Genomic DNA, 19,440 nt, shown 5'->3' with positions numbered 1-19,440 from the left:
ATCTACCCAGGTCATTTTAAGATTTTGGAATAACAAAAATGTAGCTCCTGTCAGAAAATTTGGACACCTGAAGTAGAATAATAAGAATCTTAAAGATAGCTATTATATAATTACCTAGTCTATGACGGCATTTTACATACGATATTCATTTTATTTGCACAAAAATTTGAAAGATAGGTATTATCATCCCAATTGTACAGAGGAATAAACTTTAATCAGACACAACACTAACTCATCCAAGGTCCCCGTAAACAGCGGTGGAACTCTGCTCTCTGACCTCTTCATTTGTACATTAAAAAACACAAACACACACACAAAAAAACAAAAAAACCCACCCCCCCCCCCCAACTGAGGCCAAAGTAGACAACCAATTCGCCAGAGTAACCATAATCAGAAGGCTCTAAGCTCCTATGCACATTTTCTTGTTATTGCTTCAAGGTTGGAAGTTACATAATTTCAGTGACATTAATATGTAACAGCTCTTTGCTTTGTTATGCTTTGTTAACAACACTGCAGGACTGGGGGGAGCAGGCAGAGAGACAAGCCAGATAACCCCACTACAGGCATCCCAGGAATGCACAGTCCTCAACGTGGCAACAAGGGTGTCTCTGGGCTCTGGTAAATCTCAAGTGGTACCATGTTGGCTGGTGTGAACTTTAAGATTTTTTTTTAATGCAAACAGTCTACGGAAACCACACATTTCTTAATCAGCCTCTACTTCTGAGCTTCCAGCCCCCGCCTTCCTGGCCTCCAGACTAATGCCTTCCCCTGCCTTTGCTTTCTGCTTCTCCTGCGATTTAGAAAAAATATTTCCCTTGGTAACCATCTTCCCTGGTTACCCTCTTGGCTGTTCTGCACAAAGATCTGAAAGGCATTTGTCCCTAAGGGAAGCAGTTATTTTAGATTTTACTAAGAAGTCAGTTAACATTTCTCAACAATCCTTTCTTTGTTTTAAAGAAAGCTCTGGTTCTGTTTCATTTTCAGCTGGAGACTTAAATGACACCAAGCAAAGCCTACTTAGTTTAGAATTTCAGGTAAAAAAGTTTTAAATTTTAAGTTTCTACTAAAGCATGTGGAATGGTTTTAATATTTGGGTGTTTTATGTTGCAAATGTGTTTAACACTTGAGGAAATTAGCTCTTACTAATAGATTTTTAAAAGTTTAAAGTGTGCATTATGCTGCTTACTTGTTTTTTTTTCAGGATGAATACTTCCCAAGTATTTTGAACTTTTACGGAATTAGGATTAAATATATTCTTATATGTTTAAATAGAATTACATGCTCAATAGAATTATAAGTTGGTTTGAAAATTACATTCTCTATTTTTAAGACCTAAAAGAACATGAAATATTAACTAAAAATATTTTTCATTTTTAAGCCTGTTGAGTGAAGTTAAAAGGGACAACTGACATTTCATGGCTTTGTGTAGAAGTTTAAAATTCTCAATTTAATGTTTTAAAAACTTACTTAAGACAGTTGATGAAAAACTTTAAATGGGGAAAAACAGTTAAGTTAACCAAGACTTAGATGGTATTTAATGTTGGGATAAAACAGGAAGTGCTAGAAAGAAAAATTTACTTGATCAAAATAACATCTACTGTGATTAGAGGATCATAAAATTTTACCTCTAGAAATATATTTACTCAATTGCAGAGTTGCTCATTAAAGTAAATATTAAACGTAATGCAAAGTTCTACATATCACTGAAAATAACAAAGGCCTAGGCATCAACTATAAAGTTAGTATTTAAGAGGCCATTTTGTAAAAATCATTTAAACATTTCAACGAGACTGCTTAGATTCCGACTTTGTTAACATTAAGATAGCTCTGTAAATTTATTTTTGACATGTATATTTAGATTTCTGGATAAGTAAAGGTGAGCCAATTTTGGGGGGAAAAAGAAAAAGCCTAAGGGAGATCTTCCAGGGTGTCCCTGGGGGAGGGCGAGCCAGGCGAGGCCCTGGGACCACGGCCGTCTAAGACCCCATCCAGGGCGGGGCCCTATCCAGGGCTGGGCTCCTCATAACTCTCACCCATTTCAGGATGGGGAGTCTGCACAGATGGCCGTCAATGCAAGACAATTTCCGTGAACTCGCTGCACGGCAAGCGCAGCCGAGACACTCTCCATCAGAGCCCACATCCCCACCACTCGGCACATGCTGCTCCCACCCTGGCTTGCGGCCCAACTTTTCACACTGCTTCCCCTGCTGCCATTGCAGCTCCTTGCCAACCCATGTGCTCACTTTCTGAATCGACTTTTATAACGTCAACTGCCTGTCGGCTGAGGGATTTGCTCCTCTCATACCCTTTGCATGTTAGTTCTACTAAAACTCAAGTAGGTGACATAGATTTATTCTAATGTAGTTTCATTTCAATGACCTCCAGCAGAGGTTTTTGCAGAGACAGTAAGTAATGGGCATATATACTGAACAAAAGCTTGCATGCTGAGGTTAGCGGACAAGGACAACACCTCAGAGCTTGGTCCATGTGTAACCGGCCTGGGGAGGAGGATGCTGGAGGATGACGTTAAAAAGAACTAGTGACATTCAAGAGGACACACTGAGCTGACAGTGCACCCTCTCCTCTCACCACACCCTACAAGTAACAGAAGATCTCTTGCAAACAAAGACCCAGGGAATGCACAGCTGCACTAGGAGCTAAGAAAGGGAGGGGCTCCCAGCCAGACAGACCCCTGGAGGAGCCCCTCAGCAACCAGGAAGCAGACTGAAAAAGAGACGGAGTAAAGGAGAGCTTGTGTGGAAAAGCAGGTCGTCGTTAGGTTAAAAGATCCCAAGGATAAATTAAAAAACCAAAAACCAAAACAAAACAAAATGAAAACAAGCCTACACATTATAGTAAAGCTTCTGAATATTAAAGATGAGTTGAAAATATGAAAACAACTTCCACAGAAAGAGGGAACAAAAGATTTCTTACAAATGAGATGAGAATCACATTTAAGTTAGACTTCTCATCAGTAACACCAGCGAATGGACAACAGCTAAGGTTTGGAGGAAAACAATTTTGAAATCATTATTCTATTTCCAACTAAACAATGATATTTTCTGATGTAAGATTTCAAAAATTTAAAATCCAAAACATTCTTTTAGAGAAAGAGGATATATTTTATCAGGAAATAAAAGTAATCTGAGGGAACTCCTGGTTCTGATAATGCAGACTAAGCACTCCAGAGCAGTAGCTGCTGAGAATGATTAGAGGAAAAGAGCAAGCCTAATAATTGGGATAGAATTGAAACCAAATAGGTTTTGAACAGCTTTTCTTCTGAAGGCATCTAGAAGGAGGGTCCAGAAGAGGCAGAAGAGAATTTCTTTGTAGCTTTAAAACAGCCTCGGGAGGCAAGAGAGAAATAAAACTCTAGGAACTGGGGTGCCCGGGTGGGTTGAGCATCTGACTCTTGTTTTCGGCTCAGGTCCTGATCTCAGGGCTGTGGCATCCAGCCCTGCATCATGCTCTGCACTCAGCAGGGAGTCTGTTTGAGATTCTCTCTCTCCTTCTGCTCTTCTCCACCCCCCCCTGCACTCCCATGCACACTCTCTCTCTCAAATAAATAAGTGAAATCTTTAAAAACAAACAACATGAAACAAAATAACCCATCTAGGAACAGGGCCATGCCAGCAGCAGGGTGAAGGGAGGGTGATGTGGTGAAGTCCCCAGGCTTTGGTTTGGGGCCCAGTGTAATTAGTAATTAGGTACAGTGAGGCTCAGCTTCAGATCACTCAGTCTATAACTGGTAGTGCTTAATCTCATGCCCAAAGCAGATGTAAATCCTTCTGAGATAAAGAATATATCACCCAAGTCTTCAAAGTATTTTCCTAATTTTCATTATACAACATCTGGTCCTCAATCAAAAGCCATCAGGCATACGAAGATACAAAACAACACAGCTACAACCCCAGGGAAATAACAGACAATAGAAATAGAGTCCAGAAAATGGGAGTCTTCAGATACAGACTTTAAGAAAAATGTGATTAACATGTTCAAAAAGTAAAAGACAAGACTGAAACTTTCAGTAGAGAATCAGAAACAATGAGAAGAACTCACTGAAAACTCAAAAACTAAAACCCACACAATAACAGAATCAAGAGAGTCAATGGATGGATTTGCTGCTGGAGAGACAGTGAATTGGGATAGAGAATGACCAGGATAATTCATGGAGTGACAGGGGTGAAGACGACGAGAGAGAGCAGACACAGTGAGAAGGCCATCACCCCTGCAGGTGCGGCCCTGAAAAGAAACAGGACAGAAGTGGGAAAGTATTAGGTGGAGGGATAAGGGCTGATAAGTCTCCAAATTCAATGAACATGAGGCCATAGACTGAAGAAATGCTGTAAGTCCCAAAGAGGATAAAAACAAGAAAATCCTATCTCTGTACAATAGAGCAAAACAGCTGGAAACCAAAGCCAAAAAGACAACATCTCAAAAGCAGCCAGAAAAAAAAAGTTACTTTTAAAGGGAAATAATCAGGTTGGCAGATGACTATTCAATCAAAACTAAGGAAACAAGAAGATGGAATGAAATCTTCAAAACGATGAAACAAAAAACTTGTCAACCTACAATTCCATGTCTAGCAAATACATTCAGAAAGACATAATACATAAATCTTTTCAGATACACACACACAAAAAGATCTGGTCACCAGTAATCCTACATTAAAGCAATTACTAAAAAGTGTTCTTCAGTCAGAAAGAACATAACCCTGACCCTGACAGAAGACTGACACTGTGGGACAGAATGAGGAGACATGAAAGGATAAATGATTAGGTGATTTGAAAGCACTGGTTCTCAGGTGGGGCAGGATGATCCCCTCCCTCCCCCAGGATACATCTGGTAATGTGTGAAGACATTTTTGCTTGTCATAATCGAGGGGAAGGTGCTGGTTGCATCTACGGAGTAGAGGCCAGGGATCCTACTAAATATGCAAAGGCCAGCCTCCACCCCAAAAAAGAATTATCTAACCCAAATGTTAATAGTGCTAAGGTTGAGAGAGCCTGACTTAAATGAACAATCATCACCATCCCCTTCTGAGGACTTAACATATATAAAGAATTAATATGATGGACACAGCACTTGTGCTGGAATGAGGCGACTGGAGGTGAAGCTTTCCCTTGCACTGTCCAGGAAGAGGAAAAGGTATAGTTTATATTTATATTAAGACTTGATAAGTTAAGATATATGTGGTAATCTCTACAAAGAGAACAGTAAAAAGTATAAATTAGTAACAGAACAATAAAAACTCAGTAATCAATTTTAAAACCAATTTGAATTTTAAAAAGCAAGCAAGAATAAAAAAAAAAAAAAGAAAGAAACAACAAACCAACCAGAGAACAGGCAGGACAAGTAGAAAGCAAATAGTCAGAAAATAGATCTAAACCTAAACATATCAAGTATTACATTAAATATAAATAGACTAAATGTTCCAATTAAAAGACAAAGATTGTCAGATTGCATTAAAAAAACTCCATATGCTAATATAAAGTATACTGAAAATATAATACTATAGTAAGATTGACAGTAAAATGATAAAAAATTATATCAAGCAGCTGTGTACCAAAAGAAAGCATATATATTACCAAAGTAGATCTTATGACCAAAAAGCACTACTAGAGATATAAAAAGTACCTAATGATAAAAGCACCAGAAAGATATAACAATTCTAGATTTGAATATACCTATAACATAGTCTCAAAATATATTAATAAACATGACCAAATGACTTATAAATATTAAACTACATCCAAGAATAAACCCAAGGGATGATATAGTTCAAAAACAAAGGAGACTCTATTATTATTTTTAAACTGAAAATTAAAACTGAGAACACAACAGTGAAAAACTGGCAAAGAATTTAAATATCCATCACTAAATTGTTTGTTAAATAACTTATGAAATGAAAACAGAGTGGACAAACCAGATGGATTTATATATATTGACATATATGTCCACAATTTATTAATAAGTGAAAGGAAAATAGGTAGTAGCATAAGATATATTGAACAATTCTATTTGTTTCAATATATATGTTCGTATATGTATAGAGGGGTCACAAAAAATGGACTAGACTAGAGGGTGGAAAACTAGGGCCCGTAGGCCATATTCTGTTTTTTTAAACAAAGTACCACTGGAACATAGTCATGTGCACCTGTTTACTTACTGCCTGGAGCTACTTTGGGCTATAACATCAAAGCTGAGTGGTTTCAACAGAGACTGTTGGACCTTAAAGCCTAAAATATTGGGCGCCTGGGTGGCTCAGTTGGTTAAGCGACTGCCTTCGGCTCAGGTCATGATCCTGGAGTCCCTGGATCGAGTCCCGCATCGGGCTCCCTGCTCGGCAGGGAGCCTGCTTCTCCCTCTGACCCTCCCCCCCTCTCATGTGCTCTCTCTCTCTCATTCTCTCTGTCTCAAATAAATAAATAAAATCTTAAAAAAATAAAAAATAAAAAAAATAAAAAATAAAAACTTTAAAAAAAAAAAAAAAGCCTAAAATATTTACCTTTTGAACCTTAAAGAAAAAGCGAGCCTACCCTTGTACCAAACTATGAGTTATGGTTAAGGCAACACATCTTTTCTGCCTTATAAACATATGCATCATTTTGAGTTTTTAAAACATATATCCTACTTTTACAAATTTAAACATCTTAAGAAACCACTGATAAAGATTGTAAACTCTGGAGAGAGAAAACTGTATGAACATGGCTTGTATCCTTATTTTTTAATTTAGTTTTATTTTTTTAAAGTTTATTTATTTAAGTAATCTCTACCCCAACATGGGGTTTGAACTCATGATCCCGAGATCAAGAATCGTGTATTTTTCCAAATGAGCTAGCCAGGTGCCCCACGGCTTGTATCTTTAAATCTCTTCTGGGCTTTCCTATGGACAACAAACTGTAGTCCACCCTAAGGAAGACCTTGCTGATGGAGCTGCCTGAGCACCAAAGATAGAGAGTCCGTCAGTACTGGGAAGGAGGAGACTTCACGGACTCGCTGCAAGTCTGAGCGGTACACAGTGGAGCACCATTATAAATGACCGAGGTTGCTAAGAAACAAAGCTTCACCTGAGCACAACAGAATACAAACTTGAAGTAGGATCATCCATCAAGGAACACTCAGTTCTGGCCACAAGAAACAAAGCAAAAAACAGCATCTAAGAGTTAAGAGAAAACCTTGGGAAAGAGATCACCGTATGGAAATGGTTTGTTCATAAGTTATCACTAAAAGGCTCCACCTAGTTATAATTCATTAGATTTTGCCTGTAAGCAGTGTGCAACTATCTATTAAAAACCTCTGTATCTGTTCCTCTAAACCAGGGCTTCTCCATCTAGACACTTCTGACGTGGTGGGCCTGCTGGTCCCTTGTCGCGGTGGGCGGTCGTGGGCTCTGTAAGACATCCAGCAGCATCCAGTCCCCCACACGCGTGGGGAGTCAGCAGCGCCCCTCCCAACGGTAACCAGTGCAGAGAGTCCAGACACTGCCAAGCGTCCCTGGGGTCAAAGCCGTCTCCGGCTGAGATGCACGGTTTTCAGTGGTGGGCTGGCAAACCTGGCCTCAAAGGATTTTTTAGCTTTTGCAGGCCATATGTTAGCATTTGTTGAAACCACCCAACCACACCCTTTAGTGGAAAAGCCACCAAAAGTAATGCACAGATAAATGAGCGTGGCTGCTCAATAAAGCTTCATGTATGAATATTGAAATTTTAACTTCATATGTCATGAATTCTTCTTCTTCTTTTAAATCTTAAAACCATTTAAAAACATAAAAGCCACTTTGGCTTGTAGGCTGTATTTAAGAACAAGCAGCAGGTGACTCCGTGTGGCCTCCAGTCTCCAATTTCCTGACCACTGATCTAACCTGTAAACCCCAGAGCCTGGTCCCCAAGGTCCCCTGTGATAGGACTCCACCTCGAGGAAAGTGTGAGACCGTACAACCCACTAAGAGGTTCACGCTAGTGGGGATTTTGTTCATTCTGTGACTTAGATGTGTGATTCCATATAGCCACCATCTTACCCTGACATCAAGGTGGCAGCCCAATTCAAATACAGTGGTGAGGACATCTGAAAATTAAAGTGCACTTATTTAAAGTGAGCCTCTAAAACCATAACCACAATCAAGAAAATGAATATATCCATCATCCCCAAAAGCTCCCCCATGACCCTTGGTAATCTCCTACGCATGCCGGACTGCCAAACCCCTGTCCCTGCCTTGAGGCAACCACTGATAGCCTTCCCTACAGAAGTTCGCGTTTTCTACAAATGGAATCGTGTGTGTATCCTTTTGTGTAAGACTTCTTTATTCAACATAAGTATTTTGAGATTTAACCACTGTTGTTGCTACATGGTGTTCCACTGTCTGGATATATTACAATTTGTTTATCCACTAACATGCTGCTAGACATTTGGATGTCTCCACTTTTTGTCTAACAAAGCAAGCTGCCACGAACATGCACATGTAAGTCTGTGTGTGGACATATGTTTTCATTTCTCTTGGGTGAATATCTAGCAGCAGAATGGCTGGGTAAATGGTAGGTAGACATCGAACTTCTGAAGAAACTGCCAAACCATTTTCCAGTGTTCATGTGGTTTTGCATTACCAACAGCATTTTATGAGAACTCTAGTCACTCTACATACTTGTCACCACTTGCCATGGCCTGTCTTTCTAATTTCAGCCATTCTAGTTGATGTGTACTGCCATCTCACTGAGGTTTTCATCTGCATTTCCCTAATGACTACTGATTTTGAACACCTTTTCATGTGCTTATTTGCCATTTGTGTATCTTCTTTGGTGATGTGTGTTCAAAACTTTGGGCTTTTAAAAACTGGGTTTTCTTTTCATGACTGAATTTAAGACTTCTTTATTCTCGATACAAGTCCCTTCTTGAATAATTATTTTGCAAACATTTTTCCCAGTATGTGGCATTTTCCTATTGTTAACAATGTCTTCTGAAGAGAAAAAGCTTTCGATATTGACGAAGTCCAATTAAAAAAAAAATATTTCTTGCTTTTTATTGCTGTTAAGTCCAAGGTCACCAGAATTTTGTCCTGTGTTTTCTTCTACAAGTTTTACACTTTGTGCTCTTATATTTATCTATGATCTATTTTCTGTACTGTACATGACCACACACTCATTCTAGTACCATGTGTTGAAAAGATCATCCTTCCTACATTAGATCACTCTGGCACTACTGCTGAGAACCACCTCCCATGCAGGTCTGGCCTTCTTCTGAACCCTCTATTCTGTCCCACCGATGACTTGTCTATCTCAACACCAGCATCACACTATTGTTACCTCCCCACCCTATGTTAAGTGTTGAGACCAGGCAGTGCTATTCGTCCAAATTTGTTCCTCTCTCTTCCAAAGTTGCTTTGGCTATTCTAGGCTCTTTACATTTCCATAGAAATTTTAGAATCACCTTGTCATTAAAAAAAAAAAAGAAAAAAAAAAGCCTGCTGGACCAGCTTTGTGACAAATCTAGGTTAACTTTACAGAATTGAGAATTTAAACCTGAGTCATCTGACCTATATCCACTGTGCATACCCCCTATATAGTTCTCTTTCCATTTACCTCAGCAATACTTCATAGTTTTCAGGGCCGCAATCTTGTACGTCTTTTGTCAGAAGTATCTTTAAAGTATTTCACATTTTTATGCCTTCATAAGCAGTGTTGTATTTTTAACTTAACTTTCTTATTGCTGTTAGCATATAGAAATAATCTTGATTTTTTTTTTTAAAGATTTTATTTATTTATTTGAGAGAGAGAGAATGAGAGAGCACATGAGAGGGGGGAGGGTCAGAGGGAGAAGCAGGCTCCCTGCCGAGCAGGGAGCCCGATGCGGGACTCGATCCAGGGACTCCAGGATCATGACCTGAGCCGAAGGCAGTCGCTTAACCAACTGAGCCACCCAGGCGCCCAATCTTGATTTTTATATATTGGTTTTATATATATCAATTTCTTTTCCCGTCTGGATGCATTTTGTTTCTTGGTCTTACATTACTATACTGACTAGAACATCCAATAAAATGTTGACTAGAAGTGGTGAGACCAGACATCCTTTCATTGTTCCTGATCTTAAGGGGAAAATGTTGTATTTCAAAATTAAGCACAGTGTGAGAGATAAGTTTTTTATATATGACAATTCTCAGATTTAGGTACACAGCAAGTTACAATCAACAAAACTACAGTGACACATCACTATCACCAAGTCCATAATTTACATTACAGTTCACTCTTGGTAGCGTACATTCTGTGGATTTGGACAAATGTGTAATGATAGGTATCCATCATTACAGGATTATGCAGAGTACTCTCACTGCCCTAAAAATCCTCTGTGCTCCATCCATTCATTCTTCCCCCTGGCAGCAACTGATCTTTTTACTCTCTACAGTTTTGCCTTTTCTGGAATGTCACAGAGTTGGAATATTACAGTATTGGCCTTTTCAGATTGGCTTCTTTCACTTAGTGATGTGCATTTATTTCTTCCATGTCTTTTCATGGCCTAGTAGCCCATTTCTTTTTAGTGAATAGTATTCCCTTGTGTGGATGGACCACTGTTTATCCATCCACCTACTGAAGGACATCTTGGTTGCTTCCAAGTGTGCTGTAAACATCAGCGTGCAGGACTTTGTGTTTTCAACTCCCTTGGGTAAATACTAAGGAGCATGACTGCTGGGTTACATGGTAAGAGTGTGTTTGGTTTCTAAGAAACTGCCAAACTATCTTCCCAAGTGGCTGTGCCAGTATGCATTGCCTCCAGTCATGAATGTTGAGTTCCTGCTGCTCCACATCCTTCTTGGCATTTGGTGTGAGTGTTTTTTATTTTGGCCATTCTAATAGATGTGTAGTGGTATCTCATTGTTTCTGTTTTTGGTTTTTTTAGAGAGAGAGAGGGGGAAAGAGTGTGCAAGTGGGAGGGAGGGGCAGATGGAGAGAGAAAGAATCTCAAGCAGACTCTGTGCTCAGCACAGAGCCCGAAGCGGCACTCAATCTCACAACCCTGAGATCATGACCTGAGCTGAAATCAAGAGCTGGCTGCCCAACTGACTGAACCACTCAGGCATCCCATCTCAGTGTTTTAACCTACAATCTGTCTACTATTTTTAAAATCAGTACCTGAGACAGGAGAGCAGAAATTGTGGATGATGACTGTACATTTATCTTCTTCGCAGTTCCACTTATTCCTTCATGCTGTTTGGAAGCTGTATTATTCAGTGTATAAAGGTTTGAGACTGTTTTGTCTTTGTGAAGAATAGATCCCTGTACCATTACACAATGGCTCTCTTCATGCAATGTGCTTCTCTATCTTACCTACTTCATCTTATGTTAATATAGACACTCCACTTTTCTTTTGATTAGTTTTACCATGATATAAATTTTCCCATCCTTTTAATTTTAACCCATTTGCATCTTTATATTTAGCACGAGTTTCTTACAGGCAGCAAATAGTTGGGTCCTGCTTTTTAAAAAAAATCTAATCTGGGGGTGCCTGGGTGGCTCAGTAGGTTAAGTGTCTGCCTTTGGCTCAGGTCATGATCCCCGCTCAGTGGGGAGCCTGCTTCTCCCTCTCCCTGTCTGCTGCTCCCCCTGCTTGCGCTCTCTGTCAAATAAATCAATCAATTAAAAAAAAAAAATCTAACCTGGCAGTCTTTGCTTTTTAATTGTGGCATTTAACGAATTTACGTTTAATGTGATTTATATAAATACGTTTGGGATTATTTTTATTATTCCATTTGATCTCCTTTATTGCCTTATTTGCTATAACTTTTTTTTTGTTTAGTGGTTATCTTAGGGCTTCAAGCATGCATCTTTAACTTATTACAGCTTATCTTCAAGTGATGTTATTCCACTTCATAGCAAAGAACCTTAAACAGTATGTGCACACATCTCCTCCTCCTTGATGTTTCTGTTCTCATACATTTTAATTCTACTTATGTTATAAACCCCAAAGTACAGTATTATTACATGAACACAATCTTCATGGACGACTTCTCCCACACCTTTGTGAGCCTGCTAAGTTTTCTCCAGACTCCCAACCGCCTGTTGGGAGCTCTGGAACATGGTCACACGATGGCACATGGTTTGATCCTTCAGAGATATTTGCTGTTCAGTTTTGTTCAACGGGACCAGAGCAGCCGTTAGTCTGCGGGGGCGGGGACCGTTTCCCTTGCTGTACCAGCCCGATGCCCTGTGAAGTGCAGGTTTCCCACTCCGACTGGCAGGCACCCAAACCCTGGCGAGTCTTTTACAAGCCCCAGGGATTTTCCCTTTTGTCCTTTACAGTAGTTCGTCATGCAGTGTCAGTAAGTTCACTCACACAGACATGCTAATCAGGAGTCCGCTGAAGACCTGAGGTCTCTGGAAGACTTTACTAGGGCAGCTCTCCTCTCTATACTCTGCCCTGCAAACTCTTACCTCCCTGAAATCCCAAGGGATGTTCAACTCGGGGCACCCAGGACTCTGGCAGGATCCCCTCCCTGAGCATGGACAAGAACTGCCTCAGGCTGTGTGTGAGACCAGTCACAGGGCTCACCCTGGACTCCCCTCCCCCCGCCCAGGGTTCAAGGTCCTGTGCTACTTCATACCTAAGGTTTGGAGAAAAATGCAGCTTCATGTTTTTATCCTGATTTTAAGTTATCTTCGGTCGGGTCTCTGTTACTCCATTTTGGCTAGAAGCAGAAGTCAGATTTGAGTTTTGTCACAAACTGCTGTAATGGCTGACAGGTTCTCTATAAAGTGACCATGAACTAACATCCAGCTTCTCCAGGAGTCGCTGCTTCTCGGAGCCACTCTGGTCACTAATGGTGTCACTTGAAGGAATGTCAGCCACACAGGGATGGCAACCCCACAGCTCATGTTCTTGGCCTTCTGGTGATGTACACATGGAAGAATGTAAAAAACAGGTCTGTGAGTGACATCTGTACTTGGGCAAAGACCCATGGTGGCAACCCCGTGTTTGCTACAACCACCGTGGGTTTCTGCTGACAGAAGGCACAGTATTTGGCTAGACTGGCACTGATTACCCCCAGTTCCTGCACATTTGGGGGGTGGGCACTGTGGCATGAGGAAGGTCTCGCCTCACCACCCAGTAAGTGGTTTTCCAGTCAGATGCCTTTGGGGTTCCTACAACCTGCCCAGGGGTTTCGAAGCAGACCTGGAATACAGCAGCGTCTGATGTCAGTAGAGCACTTTGTTTCATGCAGAAAGGCTGAACCCAACGCTTACAGGGTCTCTTGTCTATTTCCTAAGGTCCCAGCCAGACTGCCGGGTTCACGGTCTATGGCCATGTTTTTGGCCCTTTGAGCTTCCAAAATCCCTCCTCTGCAGCTTTGAATTTTGATCTCTGTACATAGCATCACTTTAAACCTTTACCATTCCTGCCAGGTGACGTTTCCTGAAATTTAACAGTTTTGTACTGACTGACAGAGGTGACCAATGCAGGTTGTGAGGAGTGGGGTAAATCTCATCACCAAGCAAGGCTGCCACTCTAGCCAATGATCCTGGGTCCTTAGCAGCCCTGAGGTTTCAGATTCTCCTCCACACACCCTGCCTCCATCTTGGGGTAGTGACAGCAAGGGAACCTGAGTGAAGAACAAAAGGGATAGATGCCAGGCAGGGGCGAAGGGGGAGACACTCAGCTTAGGGGGCAATGGATGCCACACAGACCTTCCTTGCAGGACTAACCACGGGCCAAAGTGTGTGGCCAGGTGAATCCTTCAACCAGCTCCTACAATCAATCACCTTGTGGAGGGTTCCTCTTTACTTTTTGTGCTACCTGACTTTATAGGGCCCGGACCATGGTCTGACCACAGTGCCACAACCACATGTCTCTTTATCACCAGGAGTATAAGTATTCATTTCTCTGATACCTCTTTCACCTCTACAACACGCAGGGCCCTGTGCTGCTCTTGAGGCCAGCTAATTAAGAATTACTCTGTCTTACATCTTTACAACTGATGCTAGTTCGCTGTTATTTTTATCAGGTGCAGTCATGCCCCCTCCTCTCAATAAAGACAATTATAAAGCTAGAGGATAGAAGAACCAAACAGCAGACCAGGGGACAGGGCCGTGGGTGGCCCAAGTCAGAGGATGACCTGGCACACAGGTAGATCGACCCTGGGTAACCTCTGAAGACACAGCACAGCGGTCTAGAGAGGGCTCGGCAAGCCATGGCTTAGAGGCCGAGTCCAGCAAACTGTTTTGTCACTGGAGTTTTACAGGCACACACGTTTGTGCACCACGGTCTGTTCTCACACTTCAAGGGCCAAGTGATAGTCATGACAGACAGTGTGTGAAAGCCTAGAATATTTAGTATTTGGTTTTTCATAGAAAAGGTTGGCTCATGCCTGTTCTAGAGGTCAAGATACTCAAAGCTCTTTGATCCTGATAGAAGAATTCTACATTCTGATTTGGCAGTAATACAGTAGCATACAGCCCACAAATTAAATGTGTCATTTCTCCAAGATGCTATTGAGGCACACAAGCAATAATACGCCAATTTTCAAAGGTAAAAATTAGGCACCACTAAATCCGAAATCCTGCTTCCTTCTCATTCTAGAAACTGGATGGTGAAGAAGCAAGCATGAAGTTTGCAGGTTTGCTTTGTTTCCTTCTGCTTATCATTTTTCAAACCGATTTTGGACGAAATGAAGAAATGCCTAGGAAGCAACGGAGGAAGGCGCACTACAGGAGCCCGAGGAAGAGCTCCTCGCCTGCCCGCAGGGCCAGGGGGCAGCTGGGGAGCCGGCGGGTGGGGGTCACACCGGCAGCAACAATTCCCGTGCTTAACTTGGATTACAGCACAGAGGAAAAGTCTGACTCCTTTTTGAGTTTTCTTGGAGTAGAATCAAGTTATAATGTGTTACCAGGTAAGAAACCAGTAAGAGAGGGGGGGCAGAGAAACAGAACCTCCGTGAAGATAATTTTCCAAAAATTTTTTTTCAAGTTATTATATATATTGTTATTAATATAGCATATTTTAAGTTATATTTTCAAGTTAATATGTATTAAATACATTTTTCAAGTTATTATAATATCAAGATATTCTACTATATCTTTTGGTTTAGTCTACAATGATAAGTTTTGAAATAATTTAAAATTTCATTTATGAAATGTAATTATAATACAAAATTATTGGAAAACAAAAAAATAATTAGCTATCCCACAACTATATTTATAAAACCATAGTTAGTATTTTGGTTTATTAATTTCTAGTCTGTTTTCTATGCCATGTATTTCAAATAATTGGATTAATAATATAGATAATATACATATAAGGTCGTAACCTGCTTTTTCATTTATGATGATAGATCATCTGGGATATAGAAAAATTATTCAAATGATTCTACGAATACATGGCTATTAACTATTTCCCACCAAAATATTTTCAACCAAAAGTGGCATTAAGCCACTGAATTTATTTTATGCAGACCAACTACTGGGTGGGGCTGGGAGGGAGGGAGCGAGCGAATGTGAGAGCCCATCTCAGGGTGGGATGTGGGGACAGTGGGTCATCAAACAAAGGACAGGCATCACAAATGACACTAGGTCGGAAGGATAGCATGTCCTCTAACATTCCAATCCAAGTAGTCTTTGTGATGGCCACCTTGGTGGACACACTCACCCACACGTCTAGGACTCTGTACGTAGGGAAATGGAGATACTTCGAAAACACTTCACAAGGATGGCACTGATGGCCTGTGAGCTAGTGCTCAGTAACACAGTAACTCTAAAGAAAGGGTCAGTTGCAACGTCTGGCTCTGCCTTCCCCGTCTGCACGCTGGGAAGGGTGAGACGTGGGCTCACCATCGGTGCCCTTCCTGCTCTCTGCCCTCTGGCACCCAATGGAACCACACTGCTGTTTTCTCTTCAGAATTTAGGTATGGCTGTATCATCTGCTTTGCTCAATGTAATGACACACTTTTAGGGCTCGTGTGGGATTCCCAACCTCCCGTTCCTCTGCTTTGGCCATCAGGGCAGCCTGCTTGGAGATGCAGAAGCCTGCTGATTGTCTCTGGGCCCATCGGGAGCACAGCCCCTGTGTGCCCATGTCGGACACATGGCACAGAGAAGAAATCCCTGAGACTTGGGGGTGGGTTGCTGCCGCCGCATAACTTAGTCACCCCGGCAGATACAGTATGGAGGCGCAGCTCAGAGTCAGTCACCAGGAGGAGCTCAGTCTCAGAGGCTGAGAGCAGAGCACGCGGAAGCTGCTCTGGGGTCCCTTCTCTGGGGTCTATTTACCCCACTGTTTACGCCACTCTCGTGTGATGCTGGCAGTCCGACTTCACACTGCTCACCGTCATGCACGGGTGCTGGTGACCACACAGGGAGTTTACCAGCTCTGGCTTCTCTTCCAGGAAGGAAAGGACACTGTCTGGTTAATGGGATGACCATGTACAACCAAGCGGTGTGGTCTCCTGAGCCGTGCACCACCTGCCTCTGCTCGAACGGAAGAGTGCTTTGTGACGAAACTAAGTGCCACCCTCCGACGTGCCCCCAAACAGTTACACCTGAAGGAGAGTGCTGCCCAGTCTGCTCTGATGCTGGTATAAGTATTTACCAAAACACAGTATCACGTGTGACTGAGTCTTCAACTTCCATTGTTTTTATTTTGTTACTACCTGAAGTTTTAAATTATGGTAAACTAGTCATTAAGATTGGCACAGTGATGATAAACAGAGAAGTTATTTGGGAAAATGGATGGTGGGAGGCAGAAAAGAAGATCTTGGCTTCATAGTTCCAGCTCTGTCAGAACCAGTAAACTTGACCAGACCACACTGCCCACCGACGCTTGCTTTGGAGAAGCAGCGGCAGAATCTACAGAGCCAATAGTCCCCAAGTGTCCTGTGAGGGAAGTGTCCTCTGCTTAGTTCCTTACTTGGAGTGGCTCCCTTAATTCAGCTCAGTGTGGGCACAGTTAAGACCACGAACAAAGACAAGGAACTCCTGATGAACAAAGGGAGAGGGGTCTGCACCTAGACAGAAGAAAGCCCGAGGCCCCAGCCTACCTGCACTCATTACCGCTCGGGAAATCTGGGGAAATGCAGGATCGTGGTCCTGGAGCAGTGCCTGTCTCTTGGGGGCACTGCTTCCTGCAGAAGGTCATGCCACGGGGCCTGCTGAATGTTCACCGTCCCTGCTTTCTTGGGGCTCATACCTGAGGGACAACCGACTCTCAAGAGGGAGGCCTAGCCAGCGCCTTCTGAAATAGATACACATGTGGTAAATGATTTGATGGGAAGGAACAGAGACAGTTTCTCTTGTCTATAATCAAGGCAGATTGTTTTCCACGCACACAGGATACTCTCAGGGTAGGTGTCAACACAACGGCCTCCTACCAGGAAGAACTTTAGAATAGTTAGGAATTGCATTTTGGTTTACACTACCAATTATTTTACTAAGGTATTATGCCTTTAAAAAATGTTAGCAAATACACAGGCAAGATTCAGAAATGATCAGACATTTTTCAAAGGACTTGGAACAATCTTGAAATGCTGTGGTTATTTTGGAAAAATAAACTTGGATATACAGGAAGGATTTTAAATGTTTCAATATGATAGCTTTAGCTTCCCTTCCCTAATTTTTTCCTATTTTCCTTTTGCACATTCTGCCAGGGATGTGAAAAAATAACTCACTGACTTTATAAAATATACTGGATTGAAATCTCAAGTAATTCCTTCAAATAGTTACATTTTCTGGGTGATTTAGGTATAGTATTAAATAAAAGCATGGCAACGACGCGGGAAATCTGCCAGCACTAGTGCTCACTCCTCCCAGAGCTCCGGTCACTGTCGGGCCCTCCCCACTTTCTGCTCATTACACACGCAGGTGAACGCCTGCCACTGGCCATTCTGCTCCCATCATCGTGGGACGGTGAAAAGTACTGACATGCATGCCTTTGACTTAAAACAGCATCATCGGAATCCAGGAGGCCTCCCATAAGTGTCAAGTAGTAAAAATTTAAGTAGACAGTCTGGGAGGGAGAAAGAGGCGAACTTTCTATAATCCTGAATTTCAGAAGATGCTTTTGGGCCTATGGGGCTGAAAGAAAATCAGACAAAAATAATAATAAATCTACAAACAAAAGCCAGTTTCACTACCACAAGCAAGTAAAATACATGTTTCATTTTTTTGTTTGATGGTACAGATTTTTACATTATCAATAACCCTGATTAACTGAACAGTATCTATTATAAAGGTCACACCTCATCATATCGTAACCTCACATAGGACTGCTTACCATTTTGCATCATGTGGCAATATTATTTCCTCTTTATTACCGGGTAGCAAGATATTTTAGTAAAAACAAATATTAAGGCCACAGGAAAAAACAAAAATCGCTTAAAACAAATCTTATAAAATAGAAATAAAATTACTTTTAAAACCATTCAAGCAAAAATTCCAAAATGCATTTCACATTTAAATTGCACTCAAATACCTGGAGGGAATAAATATTTACTAACCTCACTTTCGCTATGATTTTTCCTTTTAATAACGTTACACCTCGCCCCTGCCGTGTCCTCCCCGTGCGGCCAGCAACCTCCCGTCCGCTGCTCAGTGGTACAGCATTAAGTGATAGAAGTGAATTTTCTGGTGATTCTTCAGAACAAAGAGAACCTACCAATGTACCTCGCAAGCAACTGCCACCTCGTCGGGTGGAAATGGACCAAGTGTTGCAAAAAGAGGAACTTCAATTTGAGGAGGATGAAGAAGAAAGTAAAGATAAAGATAAGGAGCAAAAGAAAGAGACCCTTGGACCTGGAGAGCAGGGGAGACCTCTCAGTGAGGGGTGGAGCAGAGAAGAGGCAGAGGAGAGACCCCGAGCAGAGGGGAGGCGGGCCCATCAACAAGGACATCCAGCAAGGGAGGAGGCAGAGGAGGACGAGGACGACGAGGAGGGGGACGAGGATGAGGATGAGGAGCATGACAGCACCCTCAGAGGAGACGTGTTCAGGGTACCCTCCAGACCCCTGGTCCTCCCTCCTCCCAGAGGCATGCCACCTCTGCCCAGCGGGTGCTCCCTGTCCTACAGGACCATCAGCTGCATCAGCGCCGGCCTCACACAGATGCCACCGCTAACAGCACCAGAGATAACAAGCCTGGAGCTCGTTGGTAAGAGATATGGACGTCTGTTCTGTTCTGTGCTTTACAAGTAAGTAACTCTCCTTGCCCTGTGAATGTCATATCTTTGTCTTTTTTAAAAAGCTCTTTTTAAAAAAAAAATTTTTTTATTTATTTTTATTTATTTGACACAGAGAGAGAGTAAGAGAGCACAAGCAGGGGGAGCGGCAGGCAGGCAGAGGGAGAGGGAGAAGCAGGCTCTCTGCTGAGCAAGGAGCTTGATGCGGGGCTTGATCCCAGGACCCCGGGATCATGACCTGAGCCAAAGGCAGCCGCTTAACTGACTGAGCCACCCAGGCGCCCCTGAATGTCA

At 42.0% G+C, this 19,440-nt stretch overlaps 2 protein-coding genes across 6 annotated transcripts in view; one reads left to right on the top strand and one right to left on the bottom strand.

Annotated features, from left to right (window-relative positions):
- The window catches only part of CENPP (centromere protein P), a 241,093-nt gene that overhangs the window by 37,779 nt on the left and 183,874 nt on the right, over window positions 1–19,440 (bottom strand). The window lies entirely within an intron of this gene.
- The window catches only part of ECM2 (extracellular matrix protein 2), a 34,885-nt gene continuing 16,117 nt past the window's right edge, over window positions 673–19,440 (top strand). For 2 of the 3 annotated variants that reach the window (XM_032397780.1, XM_032397781.1), the window contains exons 1-4: window positions 676–1,034; window positions 14,563–14,872; window positions 16,364–16,552; window positions 18,543–19,118. In XM_032397780.1, the coding sequence (XP_032253671.1) occupies window positions 759–1,034; window positions 14,563–14,872; window positions 16,364–16,552; window positions 18,543–19,118 (1,351 nt within the window). In that variant the 5' untranslated portion in view covers window positions 676–758. Of the gene's footprint in view, window positions 1,035–14,562; window positions 14,873–16,363; window positions 16,553–18,542; window positions 19,119–19,440 lie in introns of all 3 variants that reach the window. The other variant, XM_032397782.1, reaches the window with a different exon arrangement.

The sequence above is a fragment of the Phoca vitulina genome, unplaced genomic scaffold, assembly GCF_004348235.1.
Source record: "Phoca vitulina isolate PV1807 unplaced genomic scaffold, GSC_HSeal_1.0 scaffold104, whole genome shotgun sequence".
NCBI lineage: Eukaryota > Metazoa > Chordata > Mammalia > Carnivora > Phocidae > Phoca > Phoca vitulina.
The sequence above is the reverse complement of the archived record's forward strand: the minus strand, read 5'-3'. Positions and strand labels throughout refer to the sequence as shown.